Source organism: Nothobranchius furzeri, chromosome 2 (genome assembly GCF_043380555.1).
Source record: "Nothobranchius furzeri strain GRZ-AD chromosome 2, NfurGRZ-RIMD1, whole genome shotgun sequence".
Lineage (NCBI taxonomy): Eukaryota > Metazoa > Chordata > Actinopteri > Cyprinodontiformes > Nothobranchiidae > Nothobranchius > Nothobranchius furzeri.
This window is the reverse complement of record NC_091742.1, coordinates 643,896-671,501: the sequence shown is the minus strand read 5'-3', so window position 1 is coordinate 671,501 and position 27,606 is coordinate 643,896. Positions and strand designations below refer to the sequence as shown.

General features: G+C 42.2%; 2 protein-coding genes across 4 annotated transcripts; one reads left to right on the top strand and one right to left on the bottom strand.

Moving 5' to 3' along the window:
* Positions 1 to 3,186: 3,186 nt before the first annotated feature.
* tbpl1 (TBP-like 1) lies at positions 3,187 to 9,297 on the top strand. 2 transcript variants are annotated; one of them, XM_015947109.3, is made up of 7 exons: positions 3,187 to 3,250; positions 3,885 to 4,122; positions 4,230 to 4,312; positions 4,984 to 5,047; positions 5,676 to 5,779; positions 6,121 to 6,215; positions 9,000 to 9,297. In XM_015947109.3, the coding sequence occupies exons 2-7, from the start codon at positions 3,988 to 3,990 to the stop codon at positions 9,080 to 9,082; spliced, it is 564 nt and encodes a 187-aa protein (XP_015802595.1). In that variant the 5' UTR covers positions 3,187 to 3,250; positions 3,885 to 3,987; the 3' UTR covers positions 9,083 to 9,297. The 2 variants fall into 2 exon arrangements, with proteins under 2 accessions (XP_015802595.1, XP_015802597.1); XM_015947111.3 differs by having other exon boundaries at positions 3,218 to 3,321.
* A 2,010-nt stretch (positions 9,298 to 11,307) lies between these two features.
* slc2a12 (solute carrier family 2 member 12) lies at positions 11,308 to 26,653 on the bottom strand. Of its 2 annotated transcripts, XM_015947108.3 has the most exons (6): positions 26,516 to 26,653; positions 25,506 to 25,625; positions 13,403 to 14,698; positions 12,051 to 12,173; positions 11,684 to 11,816; positions 11,308 to 11,598 (listed from the first exon to the last, which is right to left on the bottom strand). In XM_015947108.3, exons 2-6 carry the CDS (start codon positions 25,594 to 25,596, stop codon positions 11,505 to 11,507), a joined length of 1,737 nt encoding a protein of 578 aa, XP_015802594.3. In that variant the 5' UTR covers positions 25,597 to 25,625; positions 26,516 to 26,653; the 3' UTR covers positions 11,308 to 11,504. The 2 variants fall into 2 exon arrangements, with proteins under 2 accessions (XP_015802594.3, XP_054603836.2); XM_054747861.2 differs by lacking the exon at positions 11,684 to 11,816 and having other exon boundaries at positions 11,435 to 11,598.
* Positions 26,654 to 27,606: the final 953 nt, after the last annotated feature.

Here is a 27,606-nt window from a genome sequence, read left to right as displayed (position 1 = left end):
AACATCTGTTGACATGAATGACTCCATATTTTCCCAAAATCCTGCCCGCAATTGGTAAAATATAGCAACAGTTTAAAAGCGTGCAAAAAGCCTTTTCTTTGGAATAAACAGTTTTACCGTTGTGTGAAGGCTGCACTAGAGTGGCTGGTTAAAACTGTGGCCTTGCAGCAAGAACGTGCTGGGTTTGATTCTCTCCAGGTTCTGTGGCTTGGATGGAGATATTTGACATTAAATTAGGGCAAAACACACCTTGTGAATCTAATTCAATAATATTATATTCACATGTAAAGGTAGGTCATTCATCCCCTCTGCAGTAAGAATGTGGAACTCCTCAGTTGAACTGGTACTGGCATTATCCTGTTACACAATAACACCAATGCAATATTTAGTATGTGTTCCGTACTTGTGCAACGCCGGATGTACACTAGTATGTCTGTGTCCCTTATGCTGTATAGTTCTGTAGACACAAGTTTCGTTTTTATTTGTTGTTTTTAGTGGTTGAAGGTTACAGTAATAGTTTGTGTGTTTACCAGTACTCTTGTTATTATTTATCTTCTTCCTGTTTTCTAAGTGTGTGTGCTGCTGTAACGAGTGAATTTCCCCACGGTTGGATTAATAAAGTCTATTCTATTCTGTTCTATTCTAAATGATATGTCATGTTTGACATTGATGTTGGCGGTCAGCACGCTCATCTGCTACCTGGCTTACAATGCACCTGACCTGTTATACTCCACGAAGGTGGCAAGGCTGGCTTCCTTTAGTCTGGCCAAGTCGGGCCAAGGCCCGACCACCAGCATCAGGGGGGTTAGGGTTCATTCAAGTAAGTATGGTTTTTCAGTTTGTTGCTGAGGAACTGAAATTAAATGCAAATTAATTTACTGTGGTCATGAGATTTGGATTATGACCTAAAAGTCAAGCTCCTCACTACAAGCATATGAAATGATCTTCCTCTGTAAGACAGGCTCAGACTAGATAAAGTTCTGTCGGATCTTAGAGTAAAAACCACTTGTCCATATATAGAGGAGTTAGCTGAGGTGGTTTGGGAATGGGATGGGCTGGAGCTGTTTATTCTGTCATGGAGAATGTTAGACAAGACTTCTGAAGCTAGAGAGTGTTGGCTGGCTGGCTGGCTGGTTTTGGTGTTGATTAGTTCAGTCTAGTTCAGTTAACGGTGTGGGAAACTCATTTAATCATTACGTTTGCAGTGGTCTCTGGTAGAGACTAATGCCTTGCAGAGGGGGGGTTGAGTGTCTTGCCCAACAACACAACAGTAGCATTCTCTGGCGGGAGCCGGGATCAAACCGACAACCTACCGAATACTGAACAACCCACTCTAACTCCTGAGCTTCTGCTGTTAACTGATCTGCCAGGCTTTCCAAATCCTAGATTTTCCATCAGAAGCTAATGCAGGAGGTAGGTGTAGGAGACTATTCTCATGTTCAGCCTGCATGAAAAACTCAGAGTGACCGAATATAATCAGAACAAATCATTACAATATATTTGGAATAGAATAGAACAGAATAAAAAATAATAGAATAGAACAGACTTTATTGATCCCACAGTGGGGAAAATCACTTTCAAATTCAATAGTTTTAATATAGATTTGATACATTTATGGAAATGCTTGAAAAAAATTGTTTAGGTATTTTATTTGCGTGTAAAATTTCTGTTATTAAGTTTGTTCTAAAGCTTTGCTCAGATTTTTATCTTGTTGAAAGGTTTTGTCAAAAACAGCATTATATGAATTCCTTTGTGCAAGTTTATCTGCAGAAGTTCCCGTGTCTTTAATGACAACGTTTTTATATTTTTTTATTCTTAGTCTTTTTTGACACACTCAGACAGTGATGAACCATTTATTTACTCATGCACATATCTGCATCTCTTACATTCTAAGTGCTCACATCTGTGGGTTTACATGCTGCATCCTATGACCTAATGAGAACAAGCATTGTTCCCTTGGGAAGAAGCTGCCCCGGTGAAATTCAGACCAGCAAACTGTAAACACACACACACACAATCACACACACTCACACACACACACACACACACACACACACACACACACACACACACACACACACACACACACACACACACACACACACACACACACACACACACACACACACATCAATAACGCTAGCAGTCCCACTTTCCTAATCTGCTCTAAATCTCAACCTTTATGGTAAACATCTTGGGACAACCAAACGAGGCTCTTATGTGGAATGGATGTGGAGTACCAGACAATAATTCAACAAGAAAAGAAGCTCAGACGTATTTAATGAGAGGAGGAAGGAGAAGCTTTGGTAACCAGGGAGTGAGAACAACAACAACAAAGCTGAATCATAAAGAAGATATTTTTCTGTTTCGTTTGGGAGCTGGCCAGGCAGGAGAAGTGTTTGTAGAGGTCCGAGATGAAGAGCGGATTGTGGAGCTCGATGCTCGTAAGCAGGCGATAAGTCTTTGATAACAAGTACATGAAGTGTGCACCTACAGGTCCAAACCTGGGTTTGGTTTCAACACATTCATCCCATAAATATGTCATTATTATCAGTTAAATGTTGACGCAGTTTTGTATAAAGTGAAAATATCCCAAAGATGTTTTACTTTAAGATCACAGAACATGCCAGAGTGCAGGATCTTAAGGGTGACATTCATTCACTAGATTCATTGATGAGCAACTGGAGCAGCTGCTTATTCTCTCATTAATATCACAAACGCTCCCAGCTGGATTTGTAATTTACGCCATCTTCTTTTTTTTAAATATATATAATCTGAGCAGATTTCCCTGTGGAGTGTTTACCGGCAGGCTCGTTTTCCTCAGAGAATCCACTAATCCTTTTAGTTAAAATGTCAATACTGTATAAATAGTATGAAGGGGCTTCACATGAAGAAACGATGCAAACATAAGTCTGTTGAGTGTAAGGTTGGCAAGCATGCATAGTTACAAAAAAATAAATTAGTGAACACAGAGCTGGCTCTAAGTCAATGTGGAAACTGTGTGTTTGTTAGCAACATGCTTCCTTTAAATGACTGTATGTACCTTTTCTTTTAGTCTTAAACATATTTAACGTGTTTCTATTAATACAAGTATCCACATGATGGCACACTATTGATTTTTGTTATATTTTGAAATTTTCTAAACGGAAGTGTACGTCACTCACAAAAAATAACGCAAAGCTGTATGCTTTTATTGTGAAAAGTGAAAGCGGAAAAAGTATTCTCCTGGCGAGGAGCTGCAGAGGAAGGGGTTAGTAAATAAATATCTCTGTTGATTGACTTGTTAATGGTTCTGTCAGAGCAATGGGACTTTCTAAGGAGGTAACTAAAGACTTCAACCAAACTTTTATACTCACACTCGTTACCTTTGACTCGCAGAGCTTCCTGGAAGTTTGGTTTTCGTCCAACAGCTAGCCAGATAGCTCCCGTTGCTAACAACTTTTCATTCATTAACGCCTGTGTGAACTCCTCTTTGTTACCAGCTAACGCGAGGATTTTCGAACCATACTTTGTTGTCAGAGCAGTATTTAAATATTTAATTTGCTGCATTTTATTCACCAGATTAACTTCGTACTTATTTTGTTTACATGTGAGCATCGCTTAGATGCGGTAGTTAGCATTTCTTCGAAACGTTTTAGCAGTCACTTAATGTCTAGCCTCGCTATCACTATTTTATTTCTGCTTTGCAGTGTTACAAAGTAGGAAGCGTAGATGATGTAAGGCTAAAATAACAACAATGGCACTTGAAAGAGAAACTACTACCTGGAAATTCACATGTAAACCACTGGTTATGATTCTGTAATGATCAGATAATGTTTTTCACATGTTAACATATTAAACTCACTCAACATAAACCAGAAGTTCCTTTTTGATGTTTTCGCCAGTCTTCATCCCTGTCCATTCTTAAAGTCATGGTGATGCTGCAGCTGAATGAGTGATTAAAACAAAAGCCCCTGTGGTCCTCCTGCTGCACCCGCACGCTTCCTCATGGATTCCAGCAGCGATGAAGCCCTCGACATCATCATCACGAATGTGGTGGCGACCTTCAGGACCAGATGTCACCTAAATCTACGGACCATCGCCTTGGAAGGAACTAATGTCATCTACAAACCCGAAGTTGGGGTGAGAATGCAAACATCCGTAAAAGAAATCAGTGAATCTAACGTTTTGGACAATGTGGAAAACATAATGTTTTGATATTGAAATCTTGTTGATGTTTATGTTTTCAGAAAGTTCTGATGAAACTTCGGAAGCCCACGATAACGGCCTCAATCTGGTCCTCGGGGAAAATCATCTGCACTGGAGCAACAAGGTGCAACAAGCTCATAATGAATACTGACACATAACTATGTTTGGAGCAAACTGGTCCTGAGTACTTTAATAGTTGCAAACAAACAGAACTAAGGTTTCGACAGGTTGTCTTCTTCAGAGGAGTTCCACTCTTTCTCCTCTACATTTGATGCCCCATGGGCTGTCGGAGCACCCGATGTCCCTCTGGATGATGCTCGATGTGCTCTTCTATTACATAACCATGTTTGTCCGTGTCTGAAGAGGAGAAAACTTTTATAAAACTGCTTTAGAAAAACTCAAATTATAACATTCCATTGCACCAAAGAAAAACATCAGAATGACTGTATTAGAAATTAAGATCAGTGTCATTTTTTAGCTCAGCGCTGTTTTTGATTGTGGTATGTTGCATAAAGACCTTCAGTGTGTCCCTGCTACTATGGTTACCTGCTCCTGATGCAGACTGAGTCAGCACATTAATGCAAAACCGTTTCATTGTGAGCACTCCATAAGTGTTCTTGTCGGGAATAAAAAAAACACAGCAGCCAATCAGAATCTAGAAAACAAACCTGATACTTCTGATGGTAGCATCAATGCAAAACCCTTCTCCAGTGCCAGCACAGGTGATTTGTGAGTCTTTTAAAAACGTGTTGCTTGTCTGTGTAAAACTCACTCCTCCTTTGTTCTGTGTTTCAGTGAGGATGATGCAAAGCTGGGTGCTCGCAGATTAGCTCGCTGCCTGCAGAAACTTGGATTTAAGGTGAGAGTGATCCCCTGATTACAAGTTTTTACCGCTCGTTCACCTAAAATAATCACTCCCACTTCACCAAACAGAACAGTAGCCAGATCAAATTGGAGTCACCATAAATCTGCACTTATACTGCAAAACACAAACAGGATTTTTGTGTATTTGTCAGCACAGAGACTCAGTGCAGCAGTTATTAATGCTGCGTTAGCACAAAGTCTGGAGATGGTGCACAAGGGGAACAGACCGGTGCATGTTCAGCTGCAGTCGCAAAAATGTGTGAACTTTTCCTCACGCTCTTACCTACCAGAAAACTAGAACACCTCTCATGTTTTCATTCAGATTTGCTTTTCATTACTAGAAGTTTATTATTATATACTGGAAAACACATGTCCACACGCCTCTTTCTGTGTGTGTGTGTGTGTGTGTGTGTGTGTGTGTGTGTGTGTGTGGTATATATATATATATATCACAGAGAAACATTTGAATACTCGTGCATTCATTTTATATATTTTTATCATGCACAAATGAAGCTTATTTCTTGCAAATGATTTTCACATTTATAAGCATGTGTGTGTGTGTGTGTGTGTGTGTGTGTGTGTGTGTGTGTGTGTGTGTGTGTGTGTGTTTTCTCTCTGTTCAGGTGAAGTTTTCAGCCTTCAGAGTTGTGAATGTGCTCGCCGTCTGCTCCATGCCATTTGCCATTCATCTCATAGACTTCACAAAGAACAACCGGCCCATTGCCAGGTAATGCATTAGTTCATGTCTGAGCTGATGTGACTCAAATAATTTCATTTTGCAATCCAAGATCGGGAAAATAGTAGTGTCACACTTGTTTTAATTGATTTTGATCTAGTTGTACCAATTATTAGAAACTAATAATGATGCCTTTTTCATCTGCTGGTGCAGGATGACCTCTGGTGGTTCTAATCGTGTTGAGGTTCCCCCCCCCCACCCCCCAACTAAAATCAAGACAGTTTAGCTAATATTCTCTGAATAGCATTGGGATTTCTGTTGGAATAATTTCATACAGAAATCTTTGTTTTTGTCATGGTATTGATGTAAAATGTCTATTTTTGTTTCATCAGTTATGAACCTGAGCTCCATCCTGCTGTTACGTACAGAATCAAGAACTTAAAGGCTACATTTCAAGTGTTCTCAACTGGCAGCCTCACAGTTACAGGTATATCACACACACACACACACACACACACACACACACACTCTCACACACACACACACACATTCTTGTCAAACATTTGTTGTGAGGACCGTCGTTGACTTCCATTCATCTTAGTGACTGGATTGTGCCTAAGCCTAACTCTAACCATAACCAGTCTATTCCTAACCCTAACCTAAAATAAAACTTAGTTCACACTAGGGCTGGGCTAGGCGATAAATAGAAAATTTATCGTTGTCGACATTTGTGACTCTTACCGAGATAATTTTTCCCATGTCAATAATTTTGATAATAAAAAAAATGAAAAGATGTGTGTAGGTTGGCAACGTTCATGTCCCTTTAAGAAGCTGTACCACCTGCAGTCACGTTAAAAATGTGACTCAACATAACACATGTGACAGCCCCATCTAGTGGACAACTTTTGTCTCTGCGCATGCCTGTAGTTATCATCCATTTATCGTTATCGAGGTGAAATCCTCAGTAAATCGTGATATTGGTCTTATCGCCCAGCCCTAGTTCACACCGTACCGCAAAAACTAACCAGTAGAGCTCTGCAACATTGTCCCAAAGTGAGGACCAGAAAAATGTCCTCGCTACGTTACCAATGTCCTCAGTTTTCAGGTAAAAAGCTTGTCGTTGGTCCTCACTTTGATGTATAGACAGGTACACACACACACCAGTCTCTAACCCCGGTTTTACACAAAAAGCATCAGCGGCATGGAACGGCAGCGGAACGTTACTGCTTCAAACTGAATCCATTGTAGTCTATGTACTGTTTCAAACCAGCAGCGACGTGGACATTTCCAGGCGTGTTCCAGAAGCGCCGCTACAGATGGGATCAGGTTCTATTTTAGCCGCTTCTGGGATGCGTCCATTTCCACAGTTAACAAATGGCTAGACAGGAAATCACACAAGGCTTCAGTGTAGAATCCCAGGTAAATTTCAAAATAAAAGTACTGCAGCAATGCTGTTTCGTATATAAAATGCTTACATGTGACCCAAGGGCCTATTTACTCACAGCATTGTCTCAGAAGTGCAGCATTGTGTTTTTCACAGCTTTATTCCTGGCAGTGGAGAGGAACAACATATGTATGGTATCAAACAGCAAAATAAAATGAGATGTATATCTTTTTGGTTTAATGGCGGATTGCATAAACAAACCATGACCTGAAGTCTAGAGGGATCTTGTGATTCCCTTACTTGAGTAATTTCTTGGACAGCTACTTTTACTTGAGTAAAATGTGTTGAAGTAGTGTTGCTCTTACTTGAGTACAGTTGTTGGCTACCCTACCCAGCCCCCCCTATGGGTCAGGGGTGCCCAAACACTTTTCCTCAGTGAGACAAAATAAAAGTCTATATCTCCCACTTCTATGAATATTTCATGATAACGATGTGTTGCTGGTCGTGTCGAGGGTACTAATTATAGCACCAGAAATGTGTTACATTTTCGGACAACTAAATAAACCCTCTATATCGGGACAGAATTGTCTTCGGTTTGTGTTCTTCATGCGAGCTTTCCAGATTAGGGAAAAAGTCTTCAGGCAGTAATCATTGTAAAATTCATAATATTGTGGCGAGTCAGTCTACTGCATTGGCGACCAGCTCTTATCTGCCCTCTGGGAGCCAACGTAATACGGTGTCATTTTAATTTAGGTGTGTCTGCAACACGGTTTGGCAGTGAGCGCTGCGACTGCACTATAGGGCGACTTATTTGCATTCCCCCTCAACCCAAAGTCCTCACATCATGTGTTTGAGCTAAAACGCTAACGTTAACTTGCCTTGCATTGACTGTAGAGTTGTGGGTGATGGTCATGCAGATGTGTCATGAGATTTAAAAGTGTTGCTGTCTTTGGCAGACATTTTCCTGACGTGCTGCAAACATGTTAGCTGTCTTCTATCAGCTGCTCCGTGACATTCTTCAAATATCCAAAATTTGCCCATATTGTCTTCTCTGAGGGCTGATCGATGTCCTGAGCACTGCCATCCGCTCCTTTGGCCATTATTTCAGCTTCAAGAAAGTTTTAGTTGTAAACTAGAAAGTACACGCGTGGCACCTTCAGCAGATGAGACGGGGTCTAATGAGGGTCACCGCGCCAACGCCGGGGCCACGGTTATCCACCAAGATAGTGTATATTTTAAAAAACAAGACAGTTATTATTGTTGTCAACATTTTTACAAAGGTTTACGGCTACACCGGTAACCATGACTTCCTTAGTTCAGAGTCTGACAAAAAGCCATAAAATAGAGCAGCAACACCACCATTTTTGTGCTGAGATGTGTTTCTGTGGAGGATACAAGCTACCTTACACAGTTTACTCATCCCAGTGTTTCCCTTACATAGGCGCCGCATAGGCACTGCATCCCCTCGTTATTTTTGTTAGAGACAGAAATATAGGCGAAAACACTCACACAGGAAGAGGGCTTTCTGATCACTCATTTGATCGTAGTTTTTAGTTGCAATTAGTGCATGTAAAGAAGTTTAATGTTGTCTTGTAGCCAATGTCCTGGTGTTTCTTTAGAGGTGCAGCTTGAGGATATTCATTGATATTTAGGGCACGAATTTTGCTGCCAAACCAATTGGGCGGGCCCTGGGCGTGTTAGTTATTTTTTACTAATGAATTAATCATAATGAACTCGTTAAATTCCCACCCCAATTTTAATATTTTAGAAGTGTTCAGTGTTGGTTTTTTTGTATTTTTTATTTATTTATTTTTGTTAGTTTTTTGATTTTTTTTCCACACACTCGTGATTTGTATTCATGATGTCATCTCTCTCACACAACTTCAGGACCAAACGTGCAGGCCGTGGCGACAGCAGTGGAGCAGGTTTACCCTCTTCTCTTTGAGGTTCGGAAACCTCTCTGCAAATGAAGGAAACGTTTTACGCCACCCGAGTGATGAGGAAGCACCTTATCTAAACCAGCTCTAAGTCCTAACCCCACCCCTATCCTAGCTTGACTCTTAAGCCTGATTCATGCTTCTCCGTCTGTGTCAGTGCGGAGACACGCAACGTCCTTGCGGGCCTGCTGGAGAGCTCCGCAAGGACGGACGGAGTCGAGCCCATTTGTCTAAACACCCGTCAGTCGAGACGGACAACGCAAGCTTGTGATTGGTCAGGGCACCGCTGTTGTTTACAGCGCCGCCATTGCGCCCTCAAAAACATAAAGAGTGCCGAGGATAACTAGCGGCAGACACGGAGAAGCTTGAAGAATACCTCGCGAAAAAACTCTAAAAATATGAACGTTTAATTCTCCCGTGACTGGAGGAGTGAAAATATGCGCAGCAAGCGTTTTATCTGTGGACGGAAACGACAGGAAACATGGGTTTAGAGGTGGTGAGTGCATGAAGAGGTGGAGGAGGATGAGGGACAACTGTGTCTGTTAAAAAGTCTCTTAGATACAAAAACATAATATAAACACACTATCTTGGACCGATACATGACAGGATACCACAGTACAGCGCTACGCCCTCTGTTGTCCTGCCGGGCAATTGCTTTGCAACACTCTCCAGGAGACGGAGAGGTATGAGAGCAAACTGCTTCCGTCAATCCGTGCGTGTCTGTCCCTTGCGGAGCTGACGGAGAAGCATGAACCAGGCTTTAAAGGTATTGGGGTGTTTATGCATGGATGCTGGAGCGAGTTATTTTAATGCTCAATGGTGGTGATTGTTGCTTTTGTACAAGTCCTTCCAGTTTTCTTTGACAAAAACCTCTGTCTGCGGTTTGTTTGTAGAGTTGTGACGCAGGTGTGAGGCATCCACTCCTTTTTGTACAGCTGTATGTAAAACAGGAAGCTAGCTGAATCTGATGCTTTGAGAGAACATAAAGCTAAACCAGGTCCTGATTGGCCCTATCTCAGTTATCCATCCATCCATTTTCTGAACCCGCTCCGTCCTCGCGGGGGGGGGGGGGGGGGGGGGGGGGGGTGAGCTGGGCTGGTGCCTATCTCCAACGGGCAATTAGGCGGGGTACACCCTGGACAGAGAGCCAGTCCATTGCAGGGCCCATCCCAGTTGTATTTTTCTTATTAGTGTTTTCTCTTGGAGATCTCTGGTATTTGTCCAAAATGAGCTCACATTTGGCTTTACTTCATGCTCTTTATTTTATTAGGATATTTATTCTTAAGCTAGTGTGCTCACATGATGTAAATGTTTTAAATGGACAACAGTCCCAACATTTCAGAATTCCAATTTTTAAAACATTTGGTGTTAAAATGATCTTTTATTGTCTAAGTGGGGGGGGGGGGGGGTAAAATTCACAACTCTCTTCTAAAGAAGCCACTCGAGTCTTTTAATGTGGAGCAGCGGTGAATTTATCGTTAAACTACACAGCACAAAAACCCTTGTAGCTTTTATTTTTGCTGATATTTCCATTGGCTTCTACGCCACCATGGCAACCCTACACTGTAAATAACTTGTGCATCTCGTGCAAAGACTGTAAAAATGAACTTTGATATGTATGTTGTACGTAGAAGTGAGTCTTTTTTTTTTTGAACGGATGTCGAATAAGAATTTGTGACACTTTGAACTTTTGTATTTTGTATGAAAATAAAATAAATAAAAAGTCTGTTAAATGGTTACTGGCGATTTTATTTGTTTCTGTTCTGGTTGTAGTATTTGATTACATGTGGAGTGCAACAGAGAATATTCCAGAAAAATCAACAATATTCAATAACTACACTATTTCCATGCTAAAAAAGGCATCCATGTACAAATTAAAAATAGTGCAATTTACGCCTTGTCTCTCAAACTTGAACCCTCAGTAGGTTTTTGATCTTTAATACTTATTTGATCGATTTTTATTTAATATTCAGCAGCAAATATTTGTAAAATATGCATATGCGGGGGTCATGCTCTTCTGATAAAACTGGCTGTACTGGAAGAGTGAGGCCACCCTTTTTAGGAATTTGTTCACTTCCATAAGAGAAACCTGGAAAACACGCCCATTTCAGGCATTTAGGTGTCTGAATTCAGACAGGTAACTCGTGTCTACGTGTTAGTTCAAAACAAGTAGATTCGTTTAGTGGCTAATCGAAGGCCTTAGTTCTATCTGGTGGAGTTTAGTGTGCAATATGGCTTTGATTGTATTGGTTAAAATACACATGATGTATTCCTCCAAACCTGGTGTAGTTTTTATTATTTATCCTAATAAAAGAAAGTGTAACCCTGAGATGACCTGATTTGAGAAAATTCCCAAATGCTTCTCCACTACTCTGCAGAAAACATCAGGGATGTAAAGACGCCACTTCTTCACGCTCAGGTTACACTCGGTGGAACGCTTCCATCTGTACACGACTCAGGCGTTTGCCGGAGACTCCTTCAGCGTGCTCCTGCTGATCAGGCTCTCCCTTGGCTGCTCCTGCCTATAAAGCGTCACCTCAAACCTTTTCCTGGTAAACCAAAAGAAAAGACAGAAAACAAATCAGTGTTAGTTCACAAGATAAACTGTGTTTACGTTAGGGAGCTGCTGTTTACTTCTTTGCCAGGTCTTTTGAAATCTCCTCCAGCGTCCGGCCTTTGGTTTCCGGCACACAGAGGAAGACGAACACCAGCAGAACGAAACTCACGGCAGCGTACAAGAACATTACGTTGGGAACGCCAATCTTTTCTAAAACATTTAACAAAATAAAGTGTAATTGAATGCTTGTCAATTTTCAAAAATACAAAATTTACTTACAACTAAACTGCGTGCATTTTTCTTCTTTTTTCACATTGCAAATAAAAATATCCCCTTGTTAAAGAATACTGGAGATGTTTGTTTCCAGTTTGCATGATAAGTGTATCTATGAACGATCCAATAATTCTAAAAGGGAGTATTTTGGATAAAGTAACAAACACGAACCTGTGATGGTGAGAAAAGTCATAGAAATGAGCAGGTTTGTGGCCCAGTTCACAGCCGACACCACAGACACGGCTCTGCCTCGGACTCCCATGGGAAAGATCTCACTGAGGACCACGTACACCACTGGGAACAAAAAAACTAATATATAAGAAAACTTCTTGGTTTTGTGTTGCTTCATTTGTAGAGCTGGGACTTTTCTCCCTAGTATTATATATTAGTCTAAACTTAATTATTCAAGTGTAGCACTGCATTAGTGCTGCAGGTTTGTAGCGAAACAAGAACAAATCTCTCTATACTGATAAAATGAATCAAAATTTTGCATTCCGTGGTAAATCTTTTGTGTTAATCGGCAAGTAACGTCACTGTGTCAAATAAAAGGTGGGGAAACTAAAATGAGGATTTGAAACATTTGATTTCAAAATAAAAGTCTGAAATCCATATATAAGCCAGCTACAACTCGCAGGAACAACTGGGAATTTTCAGTTGGAATCTCACTGAAATGCTGTAGCACTTTTACATCACTATTATCCTCACTCTGTCATGCTTAGAATGGCATTTTATTTCGTGTCTCTGATCAATTACCAGTTTTGTAAAATCTTAACTGAAGAGAGTTCCTAAAGCCCACAATAACTATAACGTTTTCAAATCTGTTCAAATGTTCAATCACAGGAGCAAAACCCTTTGACTAAAGCCCAGGCCACACTGTGCCCTTTTCAGCATCCAACACAAATCTTTCGTTGCGAACGGAATCATGACAAAAAATGGTAAATATGAGGTTGATTTGCAGGTTCTGTGGTTGTCCAGTGTGACCGGCCCAGCAACATCAAAATTCTGCATCAAACAATCTTCAAGCAGCGTCAGAAAACCCAGGACTCCGGTCTGCAGGCAACCAATGAAAATAACGTGAGAGTAGCATTAGCAATGTTAGCAATAGTGACAGCTACATGCAAGAAGACGTGGACCACTCCCTTCTGGAGTTCGGTTGAGTTCTCAATAAAGGAAGTGTTAAGGGTCGCGCATTTTTCTCTTTTCATCGTGGCTGTCTTGGGGATCTGTAGCTTTCGGTGACGTATACTTTTTGGCGAGTACGCATGTGAAGTTAGCGTGTCCTGCTAGAGCAAGACGTAGCGCAGTTTGGCTCACTGAAATCTTAGGCTGTACAGTTTGCCACCTCTCTGGATGTTGTGCAGAATGTGGCCTGGGCTAAAGGCCAGAAAATTAGCATAAACATTTCTAAACTGTTTGGAAAGTTGCTCGTGAATGCTCAGTGAGATACTGTCTTCAGACGGTTGAGTTTCTCTAATGTGTGTTTGAGTGTTTGTGTGAAGAGAGAAGAAAATAAAAGTGCTTACTTGGGCCCAGGCTAATGGAGAAGCCTGCCACATACAACAGCAGGCTTATCAAGGACACCCACTTCAATGAGGAAGACATTTCTCCATCAGTCCTTCCTCCTCCTGATCCGTCAAACCCATTTTGTTCTGTATCAGTCCTCCGTACCTCCTCTGGTCCCCACTGGTTTGGGAGGTGAGTAGAAAAAATGTCACTGCTGTCCAAGTCTATAGAGGTTGTGTTCAGATCCCACAGCGTACTTGTGTGGTTTAGTTCAGCCTGGCTTTTGCACAGGCTTGTGAGGTGAGTGCGGCTTTGCAGAGTCAGGGTACCGAGAGCAGCCAGAGAAATTCCCATTGCAACGGCGCCCACCACCAGAAAGCTTTTGGTTCCCACGCGATCAACCAGCAACACAGCGGGGATGGTGCAAACTACTTTGACCACTCCAAAACCCGTGGAGGCCAAGGTGGCGGCAGCATCACTGTCGAAGCCGACGCTGCGGAGGAGAGGGGAGGCGTAGGAGAGGATGTTGGGTTGTCCTGTAGCCTGCTGGAGGAAGACTAGGGCCACGCCCGTTAGCAACCGTAAACGCAGGTTGGCTTTGTCACTGAAGAGCTCCCAAAAACTATGCTCTGATTCTTCTTTTAGTCCAGCCTGGATGTCCCTGAGCTCCCCTGCTACGTGCTCCCTGTCTCCACCTCTCAACCTGAACAGCACCACCCTCGCCTGCTCCACTTTTCCCTGAGCAACAAGGAAGCGTGGACTAGATGGGAGGAAGACGAGCGCACCTATCTGGAGCAGCGTCGGGGGAATAACAAGTGCAAATGTGTACGCCCAGCCGTGAGGCGAGGTGGCAAAGGCGTAACTACAACCAAACCCCAACATTACCCCTATGACTAGCATCAATTCGTACAGCGTGACCAACAGACCCCTCCTCTCCCTCGGCGAGATCTCTGCTATGTACAGACACGCTGCTGTCCCTGACAAAGAGGTCCCCATGCCTACGATCACACGGCCCAGCGTGAGAGAGACAAAGGACGTCACAGCGACAAGTAGGATGGTTCCTCCAACCACCAACAAAGCACTCAGGAGCAAAGAGCAGCGGCGGCCATAACGGTCCAGAATAGGGCCTCCAGCGAGGCAGACGAGGAGAGCTCCAAGCAGGTAGGAGCTAACCAGCAGTTCCTGTTCCCTGCAGGAAAGAGAGAGGACACCCCGCAGCTGCAGCAGGACCCCGGAGGTCAGGCCCATTTCATAGCCTAACATCAGACCACTTAGAGAGGCTGACACAGCTGCAAGCACCACCAACCAGCTGCAGCCTGGAGACAAAGAAAGGAGGACATTGTGGTCTCAAACTCTCAAATGACAATTCTCTTTAAGGTAATTACAGACAATGCTTGGATAAAATAGGCAAATTATCAGTTAGAAACACAATAAATTGATATGTAAGAGACTTTTTGGACACATTTTATTAATGGCTGGGTCACATGGAGCTTATAAGGTAATTACAAACAACCTTTCAGGTTCCATTCCATAATTACATATTGCTTTATACACAATCCCAATAATTTTGAATTTTGTCATTAGCCTTATGTACCCCAGCAAGATATAAAACTTATAGTAAATATGAGTTTGGCACTAACCCAGTATGATTCCAAGGTAAAGGTGTATGGCGTAGTAGTGGTACTGCAGTCCAAGATCCTTTTCTCTTTCTTTCTTTCTTTCTTTCTTTCTTTCTTTCTTTCTCTTTCTTTCTTTCTTTCTTTCTTTCTTTCTTTCTTGTAACAAAACCAGTGTTGGGAATGTTACTTTTAAAAAGTAAGTAGTTATAGTTACTGATTACTTTGTCAAAAAAGTATCTAAGTTACTTACCAAGTTACAAGATTATAAAAGTAACTAATTACCAAGAAAAATAATTACCCTAACCCTTTTCATTAAAGGGGCATTACGGAAGTTTGACAGCCAAAACATGTATAGAAATAATAAATGTCTTCTTCATACATTCTCCTGCAATGCCCTGGTCCTGTAGAATGAGCCCTGGCATTTTTACTGTGATTGCCTGTTTTTCTGTAAAATCACAGAAAAAGAGAGCTGCTCGGGTCGAGCAGGCTGCTTCATGCGCGTTCACGCTCAGGCATAGCCCTCCGAACCGTTCTTTGAACGTTGTTTCAGCTGTCATCAAGAATATGATTGTTACAGGTACAAAAGACGCCACTGGCGATTTAGCTCACCTAGTAAATTTTCGGGCTTTTGTGCAGAAGACCCGGGTTTGATTCTGGATGTGAACATTGTTGTTTCAGAATTTTGTTTTTACATTAATAGTATATTTTTTTACAGTAAGATGCCCAAATTTTTATTTGAGACTCGCTGAACTGCATTGAATTCACAGATAAAAAAGATGTGGGTTCAACTTTCATTTTGGAACAATTTTTCAAGCAAGGGAAGGGAATGATCTGAGCATGCAGGAGGACTGACCCATCATAAACCTTTGTCGGCTGTGCTGAAGAGAAAGATACAGAACCACATTATTTAATTAATTAGCTGCGTGTTCTCCTGTCCTCTGTCCTCCGGGCCCCACACACACACACACACACACACACACACACACACACACACACACACACACACACACACACACACACACACACACACACACACACACACACACACACACACACACAAGGGACTGTCAGCTCTCAGAGCTTCGTCTCAGCTGTTATTTTCGCTAAGGACGTACAGCATGCGCACCTCGTGCACGAGCCTCATTTTGAAGCTGCCGTTATGCTTTTGGCCAGAGGGGGCGATCTCGAGCATAAACATTCAAAACTCCGTAAAGTCCCTTTAAAGAATGCAAGAAAATGGGTTCTGCGGGTCTGCAGCTGTAGACTATTCACCACGTCTTCCTCGTTCTTCACGGGCCTTGGATGAAGACATCCACCTCTTTAGCCCCCAGTCAGCTGATGACGGCTTCAACACACTGTGCTGCTGAATTAGTAATGCACGCATTTTCTTATCAGTAACGGAGACAGCGTTATGATAAAAGAAGACGGTAATTAATTAGATTACTTGTTACAAAAAACCCTCTTTTTTAGTAACACCGTTATTTTAGACTGAGTTATTCCTATCACTGATCAAAAGAAATGAGTCCGACTCGAGCAACCATATCCAGTTATGGATCAGAACTAGAAGATTCTAGATGACGAGTGAAGACGAGTTCTTCTCAGTAAGTTAATGAGAGCATAAATACATTTTACTGTAATATCGAGTTGTTGGTAATTATAAAAAGTAGCTAGAGACATTTTAGAGCCGACTAAATTTTTCTAATTCACTGTTAGCATCGTTAGCTCAATGTTAGTCTCTACCTGATGTTAGAGAAAAACTAAATGGATGCCGTGGCTTCTATTATTAGGCCCGAGCAGCGAAAGCGCTGCGAAGGCCTCTTGTTTTTGCTCTGATTATTAGGCCCGAGCAGCGAAAGCGCTGCGAAGGCCTCTTGTTTTTGCTCTGATTATTATTATTTTTTGTTATTCCGTGCCCCCTTTGAACAGCTTTTTGGGGACCTTAACATACCCCAAAACTCACAATATTTTGCACACTTGTCAGGCCTGGTGAAAAATTTGATATTTTAAAGGTCCCAAAAAAATCGCAAAGAAAATGGCTGAACAGCGCCCCCTACAATGTGAAAAAAACCCCTCTCCATAAAGCTTAGTTTATCGTACAGTTATGAAATTTGGTACACTTGTAGTACTCAACAGTCCGCACAGAAAAGTCTCTTGCAACCATGGTCAATATCAAACAGGAAGTCGGCCATTTTGGGTTGAAATGGCGATTTTTTGCCGTTTTTGCCGTTTTTAGGGTCCGTTTCTGATTGGATTGCTCGATCATTTTTCGCACGATCGTCTCAAAAATTGTGTAAAATTGCTCAGAAGGGATGGGCGAACAAAATGAGATAAGGATTCTGAGTTTTCGTATATGTTGAAGGGGCGGAGCCAGGCCTCGAAGTTTGACTACTCGCCAAAAATATTTAAATTGCTATAACTTCATAACTGAATGGAATAGAGTTACCAAACTTTCTGTGGTCATTCGTCATCCACCCACAAAGTAAATTGAATGGTCGGATGATGACATCACACAAGCCCCGCCCCCTCAGGACCAAAAAGATCAAGTTTTACTGTGAAAGGTCCCAAATTGCCCCATTTCACTTAATCACCACAACTTTGTAGCTGGTAACTCAAGACAAGTGGGGGTTGCTTGGCGTCACTTTATGGGAGTTTTCGGCAGAGGGCGGGGCTGTGGCGGCGCGGCGAATTCAGGCGTACCGCCTTGGCCTTACGTTTGCCTCCCATTTCGTCATTTCCAAAGATATCGTCACGAAACTTCTTGTGAGTGATCCTAGTCCGGCCCCCCAAAAGATCTGATGTGAACATCTGGTGGGCGTGGCCTATTTTCTGAAATAGCGCCCCCTAGGACCATTAAAACTGTCAGCCCCAAGCCATGTTTTGACTGAGGATTACGAAATTTGGTACACTAATGTGGTGTCTCAGGACCTACAAAAAAGTCTCTTGAAGCCAAGTGCAAAGTCGCACAGGAAGTCGGCCATTTTGGTCCAAGTGCGCGATTTAGTGGTTTTCACACACGTTGTTTGGAGAGTGATACTCCGTCGCCCTTTTCACCAATCACTTTCAAACTTCTGCTATATAGTCTTAAGACATAGAGGAAAAAATTCAACCGTCGGATTTTAAATAAGTATAAAGGTGTGGGCGTGGCTAAGCCTCAAACTTTGACCTTTCGCCACGCCACTCTTTTTTTCACAGCTCCTTATTGGACTCCTTTTACCCAATCACCAGGAATCTCTGGTAAATAGCAGCAGGCAAGTTGAGGTCACTTGGTCTCCAGTACTGGAAGGTTTTGCAAAAAGGCGGGGCTTTGGGAGCATGGCGAAATTCGCCATCACGCCATGGAAATACGTTTGCCTCTCATTTCTTCATTTATCGTGATATCACCTCGACCATTGTTGTGAGTGATCCTAGTCTGACCCCCAATAGAAAAGGTCAGCTTAAGTTTGTGGGTGTGGCCTATTTTCTGTATTAGCGCCCCCTAGGACCATTAAAACTGTCAGCCCCAAGCCATGCTTTGACTGAGGATTACGAAATTTGGTACACTAATGTGGTGTCTCAGGACCTACAAAAAAGTCTCTTGGAGCCAAGTGCAAAGTCGCACAGGAAGTCGGCCATTTTGGTCCAAGTGCGCGATTTAGTGGTTTTCACACACGTTGTTTGGAGAGTGATGCTCCGTCGCCCTTTTCACCAATCGCCTTCGAGCTTCTGCTATATACTCTTAAGACATAGAGGAAAAAATTCAACCGTCGGATTTTAAATAAGTATAAAGGTGTGGGCGTGGCTAAGCCTCAAACTTTGACCTTTCGCCACGCGACTCTTTTTTTCACAGCTCCCTATTGGACTCCTTTTACCCAATCACCTGGAATCTCTGGTAAATAGCAGCTGACAAGTTGAGGTCACTTGGTCTACAGTACTGGCAGGTTTTGAAAAAAGGTGGGGCTTTGGGAGCATGGCGAAATTCGCCATCACGCCATGGCAATACGTTTGCCTCTCATTTCTTCAATTATCGTGACATCGCCACAAAATGTCTGGTGAGTGATCCTAGTCTGACCCCCAATAGAAATGGGCATCTGAGATTTGTGGGCGTGGCCTATATTCTGAAATAGCGCCCCCTAGGACCATTAAAACTGTCAGCCCCAAGACAAGGTTTGACTGAGGATTACGAAAATTGGTACACTCATGTAGGGTCTCTGGCCCTACAAAAAAGTCTCTTGGAGCCAAGCGCAATTTCGCACAGGAGGTCGGCCATTTTGGTCCAAGTACTCGATTTAGTGGTTTTCGCACACGTTGTTTGGACATTGATGGCCCGTTGCCCTTTACACCGATCACCTTCAAACTTATGCTATGTACTTTTAAGTCAAAGGGGAAAAAATTCAACCGTCGGATTTTAAATAAGTATAAAGGTGTGGGCGTGGCTAAGCCTCAAACTTTGACCTTTCGCCATGACATTACTTGACTTAATAACTCCCATGTGCATGATCAGATCTAATTCAAACTTTGTCTGTGTGATCACTGACCACATCTCAAGACAACGACAATGTGGACAGCTGACATCACCTAAGCCCCGCCCCCTGACAACAGGAAGTCTATTGTTTTATGGTGAAATGCCCATATTTGTCCCCTCTAATTTAATGAAAATGACACTCAGGTCATACAGTGTCTTCATGATGTTTTAAAGACCATTCAGATCTGATAGCTTTTCAGAAAGGGAGGGGCTTTGATGCCATGGTGAATGCTGGCGTGACGCCATGACCTTACATTTGACTGTAACTTCCACAAACGGCCTCCGATTTGCCCGAAACTGAATATGGCAATGAACAATCATGCCCTTTAGCCAATGAGGCACAAACGGTTGGTGAATGTTATATAATGTCACCAAAGCTGACCTCAATGGGACTTTTCTGTAGTTGGTCACAGCGCCACCTAGATAACGTTATCCTTCGATAACTTTAAAAAACATGGTCAGAATAGCATTAAAGTTGGTCACTGTCATCACACCACCAGTGTGGTAAAGATAGAGGATTCCCTAGTGGTGAGACATAAAATATAATGGTGGGCTCAAAGGGGATGCTGAGTCAGGGTGAGTTGCGGACAAGGTGGCCGTTAGCAGTTTCTGGTGTTGGGGTGGTCGACGTTTGTGTTCTGCGGACGTGCCCTGGTGCCCCGGGCTGCCGGCCAGGCCGGAGCGGCGCGGAGCTGCGAGGGCCGAACGACGCTGCTTGCAGCTTTAATTATTATTTTTTGTTATTCCGTGCCCCCTTTGAACGGCTTTTTGGGGACCTTAACATACCCCAAAACTCACAATATTTTGCAAACTTCTCAGGCCTGGTGAAAAATTTGATATTTTAAAGGTCCCAAAAAAATCGCAAAGAAAATGGCTGAACAGCGCCCCCTACAAAGTGAAAAAAAACCCTCTCCATAAAGCTTAGTTTATCGTACAGTTATGAAATTTGGTACACTTGTAGAACTCAACAGTCCGCACAGAAAAGTCTCTTGCAAGCATGGTCAATATCAAACAGGAAGTCGGCCATTTTGGGTTGAAATGGCGATTTTTAGCCGTTTTTGCCGTTTTTAGGGTCCGTTTCTGATTGGATTGCTCGATCATTTTTCGCACGATCGTCTCAAAACTTGTGTAAAATTGCTCAGAAGGAATGGGCGAACAAAATGAGACAAGGATTCTGAGTTTTCGTATATGTTGAAGGGGCGGGGCCAGGCCTCGAAGTTTGACTACTCGCCAAAAAATTTAAAATTGCTATAACTTAATAACTGAAAGGAATAGAATTACCAAACTTTCTGTGGTCATTCGTCATCCAGCCACAAAGTAAATTGAATGGTCGGATGATGACATCACACAAGCCCCGCCCCCTCAGGACCAAAAAGGTCAAGTTTTACTGTGAAAGGTCCCAAATTGCCCCATTTCACTTAATCACCACAAACTTGTAGCTGGTAACTCAAGACAAGTGGAGGTTGCTTGGCGTCACTTTATGGGAGTTTTCGGCAGAAGGCGGGGCTGTGGCGGCGCGGCGAAGTCAGGCGTACCGCCATGGCCTTACGTTTGCCTTCCATTTCGTCATTTCTAAAGATATCGTCACGAAACTTGTTGTGAGTGATCCTAGTCCGGCCCCTCAAAAGATCTGATGTGAACATCCGGTGGGCGTGGCCTATTTTCTGAAATAGGGCCCCCTAGGACCATTAAAACTGTCAGCCCCAAGCCATGCTTTGACTGAGGAGTACGAAATTTGGTACACTAATGTGGTGTCTCAGGACCTACAAAAAAGTCTCTTGGAGCCAAGTGCAAAGTTGCACAGGAAGTCGGCCATTTTGGTCCAAGTACGCAATTTAGTGGTTTTCGCACACGTTGTTTGGAGAGTGATGCTCCGTCGCCATTTTCACCAATCTGCTTCAAACTTCTGCCATCTGCTCTTAAGACATAGAGGAAAAAATTCAACCGTCGGATTTTTCAAAAGTTGAAAGGTGTGGGCGTGGCTAAGCCTCAAACTTTGACCTGTCGCCGCACCACTCTTTTTTTCACAGCTCCCTACTGGACTCCTTTTACCCAATCAGCAGGAGTCTCTGGCAAATAGCAGTAGACAACTTGAGGTCACTTGGTATCCAGTACTGGAAGGTTTCAAAAAAAGGCAGGGCTTTGGGAGCATGGCGAAAATCGCCATCACGCCATGGAAATACGTTTGCCTCTCATTTCTTCATTTATCGTGATATCGTTACGAAACTTCTGGTGAGTGATCCTAGTCTGACCACAAAGAGACATAGACAGCTGAAATATGTGGGCGTGGCCTAATTTCTGAAATAGCGCCCCCTAGGACCATTTAAACTAATAGCCCCAAGCCATGCTTTGACTGAGGATTACGAAATTTGGTACACTAATGTGGTGTCCCAGGACCTACAAAAAAGTCTCTTGGAGCCAATCACAAAATTGCACAGGAAGTCGGCCATTTTGGTCCAAGTACGCGATTTAGTGGTTTTCGCACACGTTGTTTGGAGAGTGATGCTCCGTCGCCCTTTTCACCAATCGCCTTCAAACTTCTGCTGTATACTCTTAAGGCATAGGGGAAAAAATTCAACCGTCGGATTTTTCAAAAGTTGAAAGGTGTGGGCGTGGCTAAGCCTCAAACTTTGACCTGTCGCCGCGCCACTCTTTTTTTCACAGCTCCCTACTGGACTCCTTTTACCCAATCGGCAGGAGTCTCTGGCAAATAGCAGTAGACAACTTGAGGTCACTTGGTATCCAGTACTGGAAGGTTTCAAAAAAAGGCGGGGCTTTGGGAGCATGTCGAAAATCGCCATCACGCCATGGAAATACGTTTGCCTCTCATTTCTTCATTTATCGTGATATTGTTACGAAACTTCTGGTGAGTGATCCTAGTCTGACCCCAAAGAGACATAGACACCTGAAATATGTGGGCGTGGCCTAATTTCTGAAATAGCGCCCCCTAGGACCATTTAATTTATTAGCCCCAAGCCATGCTTTCACTGAGGATTACGAAATTTGGTACACTAATGTGGTGTCCCAGGACCTACAAAAAAGTCTCTTGGAGCCAAGCACAAAATTGCACAGGAAGTCGGCCATTTTGGTCCAAGTACGCGATTTAGTGGTTTTCGCACACGTTGTTTGGAGAGTGATGCTCCTTCGCCCTTTTTACCAATCGCCTTCAAACTTCTGCTATATACTCTTAAGGCATAGGGGGAAAAAGTCAACCGTCGGATTTTTCAAAAGTTGAAAGGTGTAGGCGTGGCTAAGCCTCAAACTTTGACCTTTCGCCATTACTTGACTTAATAACTCCCATGTGCATGATCAGATCTTTTTCGAACTTTGTCTGTGTGATCATTGACCATATCTGTAAACAATGACAATGTGGACAGCTGACATCATCTAAGCCCCGCCCCCTGACTAAAGGAAGTTATTATTTTATGCTGAAATGCCCATATTTGTCCCCTCTAATTTAGTCAACATGACACCTAGGTCATGCACTGTCTTCATGATGCTGTAATGGCCATTCAAATCTGATAGCTTTCCAGAAAGGGAGGGGCTTTAATGCCATGGCGAATTCTGGCGTAACGCCGTAACCTTACAATTCAATTTAATGGTGAGCTCAGAGGGGATGCTTAGTCAGGGTGAGGTGCGGACTAGGAGGCCATTTGCTGTTTCCGGTGACGGGATGATTGACGTTTCTGTTCTGCCAGACATGCCCTGGTGCCCCGGGCTGCCGGCCAGGCCGGAGCGGCGCGGAGCTGCGAGGGCCGAACGACGCTGCTTGCAGCTTTAATTATTATTATGTTTATTTATTTGGCAGACGACTAACAATTTATAACCTATAGGGCATGTTGTGATCTGTGGGGGAAACCGGAGTACCCGGAGGAAACCCTCACATGCATGGGGAGAACATGCAACTCCACGCAGGAAGGCCGCAGTCGAGTTTTGAACCTGCAACCTTCGTGCTGCGAGGCCACAGTGCTAACAACTGCGCCACCATGCAGCCTTCTAGGGGTACAAGGAATAACTTCTGGGCCTCTCCTGTTACTGGCTAACAATTTTTCAACAACTGTGTGCTTTTTATCAATCAGGGTCAAATTACAAAAACAGACTTGGCTCAAATATGATTGGCTCTGGAACCAGGAAATATGGAGGCAGGACACATTGTAAACATAGACTACATCCCTCTTCGGCTTTTTTAAAAGGAGCGAACTGACAACACCCTAGTCGGCTGAGAAGGAAATCTGTTTCAATGTAGCCTTCCTTCCAACATGGTTGAGACATTAGAACTGTAAAACTGTAAAATTCTTACTTATTGCACCTTTAACGTTTACATAATCTGTTGCAAGTTTGAGTTGTTGCAGCTCATTGAGAAACTGTCTTTTTGTCTTTCTTACTTTGACATTTCTACAATCTCTGAATTTGCCTCAACACTGCTGACTTTGTGAAAGTAGAGTTCAAAGGTTTGCAGAGAAATGACAAGGCGATTTGTCTAATGCTACGATCGTTGCAGCAGGACTACAAAGATAGGGAGGTGACAAACAGAGCAGTGATAAGTCTCAAACCTTTGAATCCAACAATAGCTGTATTAATCACTATTTATAGTTTCAGATAGTCACTACTTCACGGTTTTGTACTTTGCAATGTACTAATTTTGAATAAACAGACCAGTATTGAATCTGAGCTCTTAATCTCATCAGATTATGAGGAAAAGGTCTTCCGGAAGATGATGTCTGCTTGAAAATGAAAGAGATGTTTTGAAGGTAAAACTGGTCTTACAGGGATGATTAGCTAATGTTTTAAAACCTAGGAGTGGTGAAGCACGAAGAATCCTCTTTGTCACAAAAGGTCACCATGACAAAAACAACATAAGGTCATACACAATGTCTGTTTTTGTCATAATTCAGATTTTTTTGGGAAAAACTCAGTTCAGAGAATGCGCAGTCAGACTTTGTTTGGGGCCATGTTCTGGGAATCCTCAAACCAACAACGTTTGCTGGATTAGCCGGTTTACTCAGGTGAGTTTAAGCATTACACTTTAAAAGCCACTGAGATATCTCTGGGTTATCTTTTCAATGGCACTAACACTTTTCTTGGTATAACTAGGTTTAATCAGTGTTTAAAGAGGCTCAGTGAATGAATTTGTTTGAAACCAGTTGTACAAGATTCAACTGAAACTACTGCACAACCTAAAGCACAGCTCTATGCAAACCTCTGGAGATGCCCCTCGTTTCTAGTCTCCTTTCAAAAAACAAGAATTTCTTCTAATCTTTAAAAATGGTCTTGAGAAACAGTTCTTCAGGAATTTCTAAACGTATCCCAAAGTTTTCTTTCATTCTGTTTCGGTCAAGTCTTAGTCATAAACACAGCTATTATGTTCTAATTCTGTAAATAAATTAAACGGGGAAAAAAACTGATAAACGATGGAACCACATTCACGTTATTTTGAAGTGTGTTTCTATGTAAAAGGTACCAATCACTATATGTTGCTGGTAGCTTCCTAAATGGACACTGAAGATTCTTATTGGACTGTCCAGGTGTCCATGCACCGTTACATCGCTGTCAGCTTTGCATTACATGGTTATTTACATGTAATTACATGGTTATTTACATGTAATTACGTGGTTATTTGCTAGTTTAAATTTCCCCAGCAGCAGCTAAATGTGGTGCTTCCATCCAGGGGTCAAGTCTGGTTGACATTTCCTAACATCCCTGTTAAAATAACCATTTAATGTAAAATTGATAGCAGTTTAAACGTTTTCAGTTTGCTATTGCATAAACTGCAGTGAAATCCTGGAGCTTTTAAGAAAGGCAGCAGTCGACTTTGTTGGCTATTAGCTCACCAGTACAATATAGTTCTCAGGGAGCCAGCTACAACAGATAATATGGTATCTATATTAATGTTTGCATGCTAATCGGCTTATTGACAAACTGAATGCAGATTAAACTCCCTGCAGGAGGGAGTTCTTAAGAGTTTTAGGGTTCCTGTAGTGGCGGGGGGCATATTTAATGTACCTGCTCCTTTGGGCGTGGTCAGCCACTGGGTTTCAGACGAGCCGGTTCCAGACAGGTGAGGTGTCGTTTTGTTCTCACCGTTGGGGTCCATGTTCAGCCAAAACCAATAAGGCCTGGATCCTATTTATTCCAAAATAAAAGCGTTAAATATTGACAACTTTATTTATCAATTCTACTTTTTCAATGTCTAATTATAGGCCTACAAATAATGATCAGCATGATATATATAGCTTTACCAAAATAATAAGTTATTTTATGACGTTTTTGCTCATGTTCCTCTGTTCAATTAAATGCTAAATAGCCTAAAAATGTCTTACTACCAGGGGAACTTCACCCAAAAATCAAATGTCTCGATTCTGCAATTTGATATCAACATGTAAACAAGATAAAGAAGAAGAATCTAACCAGACAACTGATGACAGCTCCTATCACGTGCCCGTCAAAAACATTGACTACATTTGGATCAATGACCAATCTAAAGAGGTTTCTTTTCCAGATCAGCGAATAAATACAGCTAAATTCAGACATAAAATGTCCTGAAAATCCTACCTAACTAATGAGATTTAATAGTTGTCATACATGTTTTAATTATTGCCAAATATGAAAACGAATTATTGAAGACACAGTAACAAACCTGGAACTAGATAAAAGGACTAAACTTAATGAAAGCAGCTTTTGTTTACACTTTCTGTCTGAAGTGATTCAATCTTTGTTTCTAAATGAAAGAATCCTTTCAAAATAAAAGCACCTGAGCTAGTTGCTACATGTGCAAAGACATAATGGATTTTGATAGATTGCAGTGGCACAACACCCTTTGTTTGATAACCTACAGAGCCATGACCTGACCTACTAAATTACTCAATCGTTATTAGGTTTAAAAAGAAAAGCACTGGGTATTAGGAACAAAACACAAATAAAAACGCTTTAAGATGATAGTTTGTCGTTTACCTAAGTAACAACGTTTTAACAAGCACCTCGTTTGTCATGACAACTGTACACGTTGTTCCTACCTGAAGTTCCCGCTGTGAAACGACTACAGGCGGATTAAATCTGCGTTTTTCGGCCCATTTGCCTTCTTTCTCAGCAGTTCCTCTCTAAATTTCTCCTCTGCCAAACTTCTACTGAGCTCGTGTTAGCGCACGCGCCCACCCTGTTATGGTAAAGAATTTACTTTAGACCCGCCCCTTTCCGTGTTCACTAACCAATAGGAGGTGTGGATTTGGCCTGAGCGTTCTCAACTTGAGTTCCTATTGGTGGGAAAGTTTCTCTTCGTGTTTATAAAATATTAGACTAGTAGAAAAAAAACTGTGATTACTGAGCGTAAAATTTATGTAATCACTCAAAAGCAAATTTCTGTTTGAGAAAAACAACTATCAGCAAATTTAATAATGAGTTTATTTCACTTGTGCTGCCTGTTTTTATTATTATTTATTTTACAACTATTTTTTTATTTTTTATGTAAGCAATCAACAGTAAAAATCACCTGTATCAACAATGCCTTTTCACTCATACTGCAGCTGAAAGCCAACAGATTAGCTTCCTGCTGTTTTGCGGGGTTCCCGTGTCCTACTTTTGCAATAGCTCAAGGAGTGAGCTGTCACTCACACCTGCCCCTGTTGCTTCACAGATGGCAGAATGTAGCCTTTGACACGTCTGTTTGTGCTAGGACCACTTTATTTAAATCTCCTGCCATGTAACAAAAAACTGTGGCCTGAAAACTGTGATTTTACCATAAGTTTATAAGATGAGTGCACCCATGGTCTAGGAATTGTTGTGAGTGTGTTGACACAGTTTGTGGGATCAGAGCACATATTTCGTAAATCAAATTTTAGGTGGAGGACACATTATTAGATGAGGATTCATTTTGAGAAAGTGACTAGAATGTTTTGAAAGCTGTATGTACAAAAGTGGTTGTGAGTGTGTCATGTTTTGTATAACTAAGTAACTCAAACAAACAGGGAGTGGACTACCTGTTAGAGATGCTGCAAAACAAAAAAACTCACAAATCCTTACGGGAAAGACAAAAATGTCTTTCCTGCCTTGCAGGAAGTAGGTTGCAGGTATGAATCCTGCCTCGGGCCATTCTGTATGTTGTCTTCAT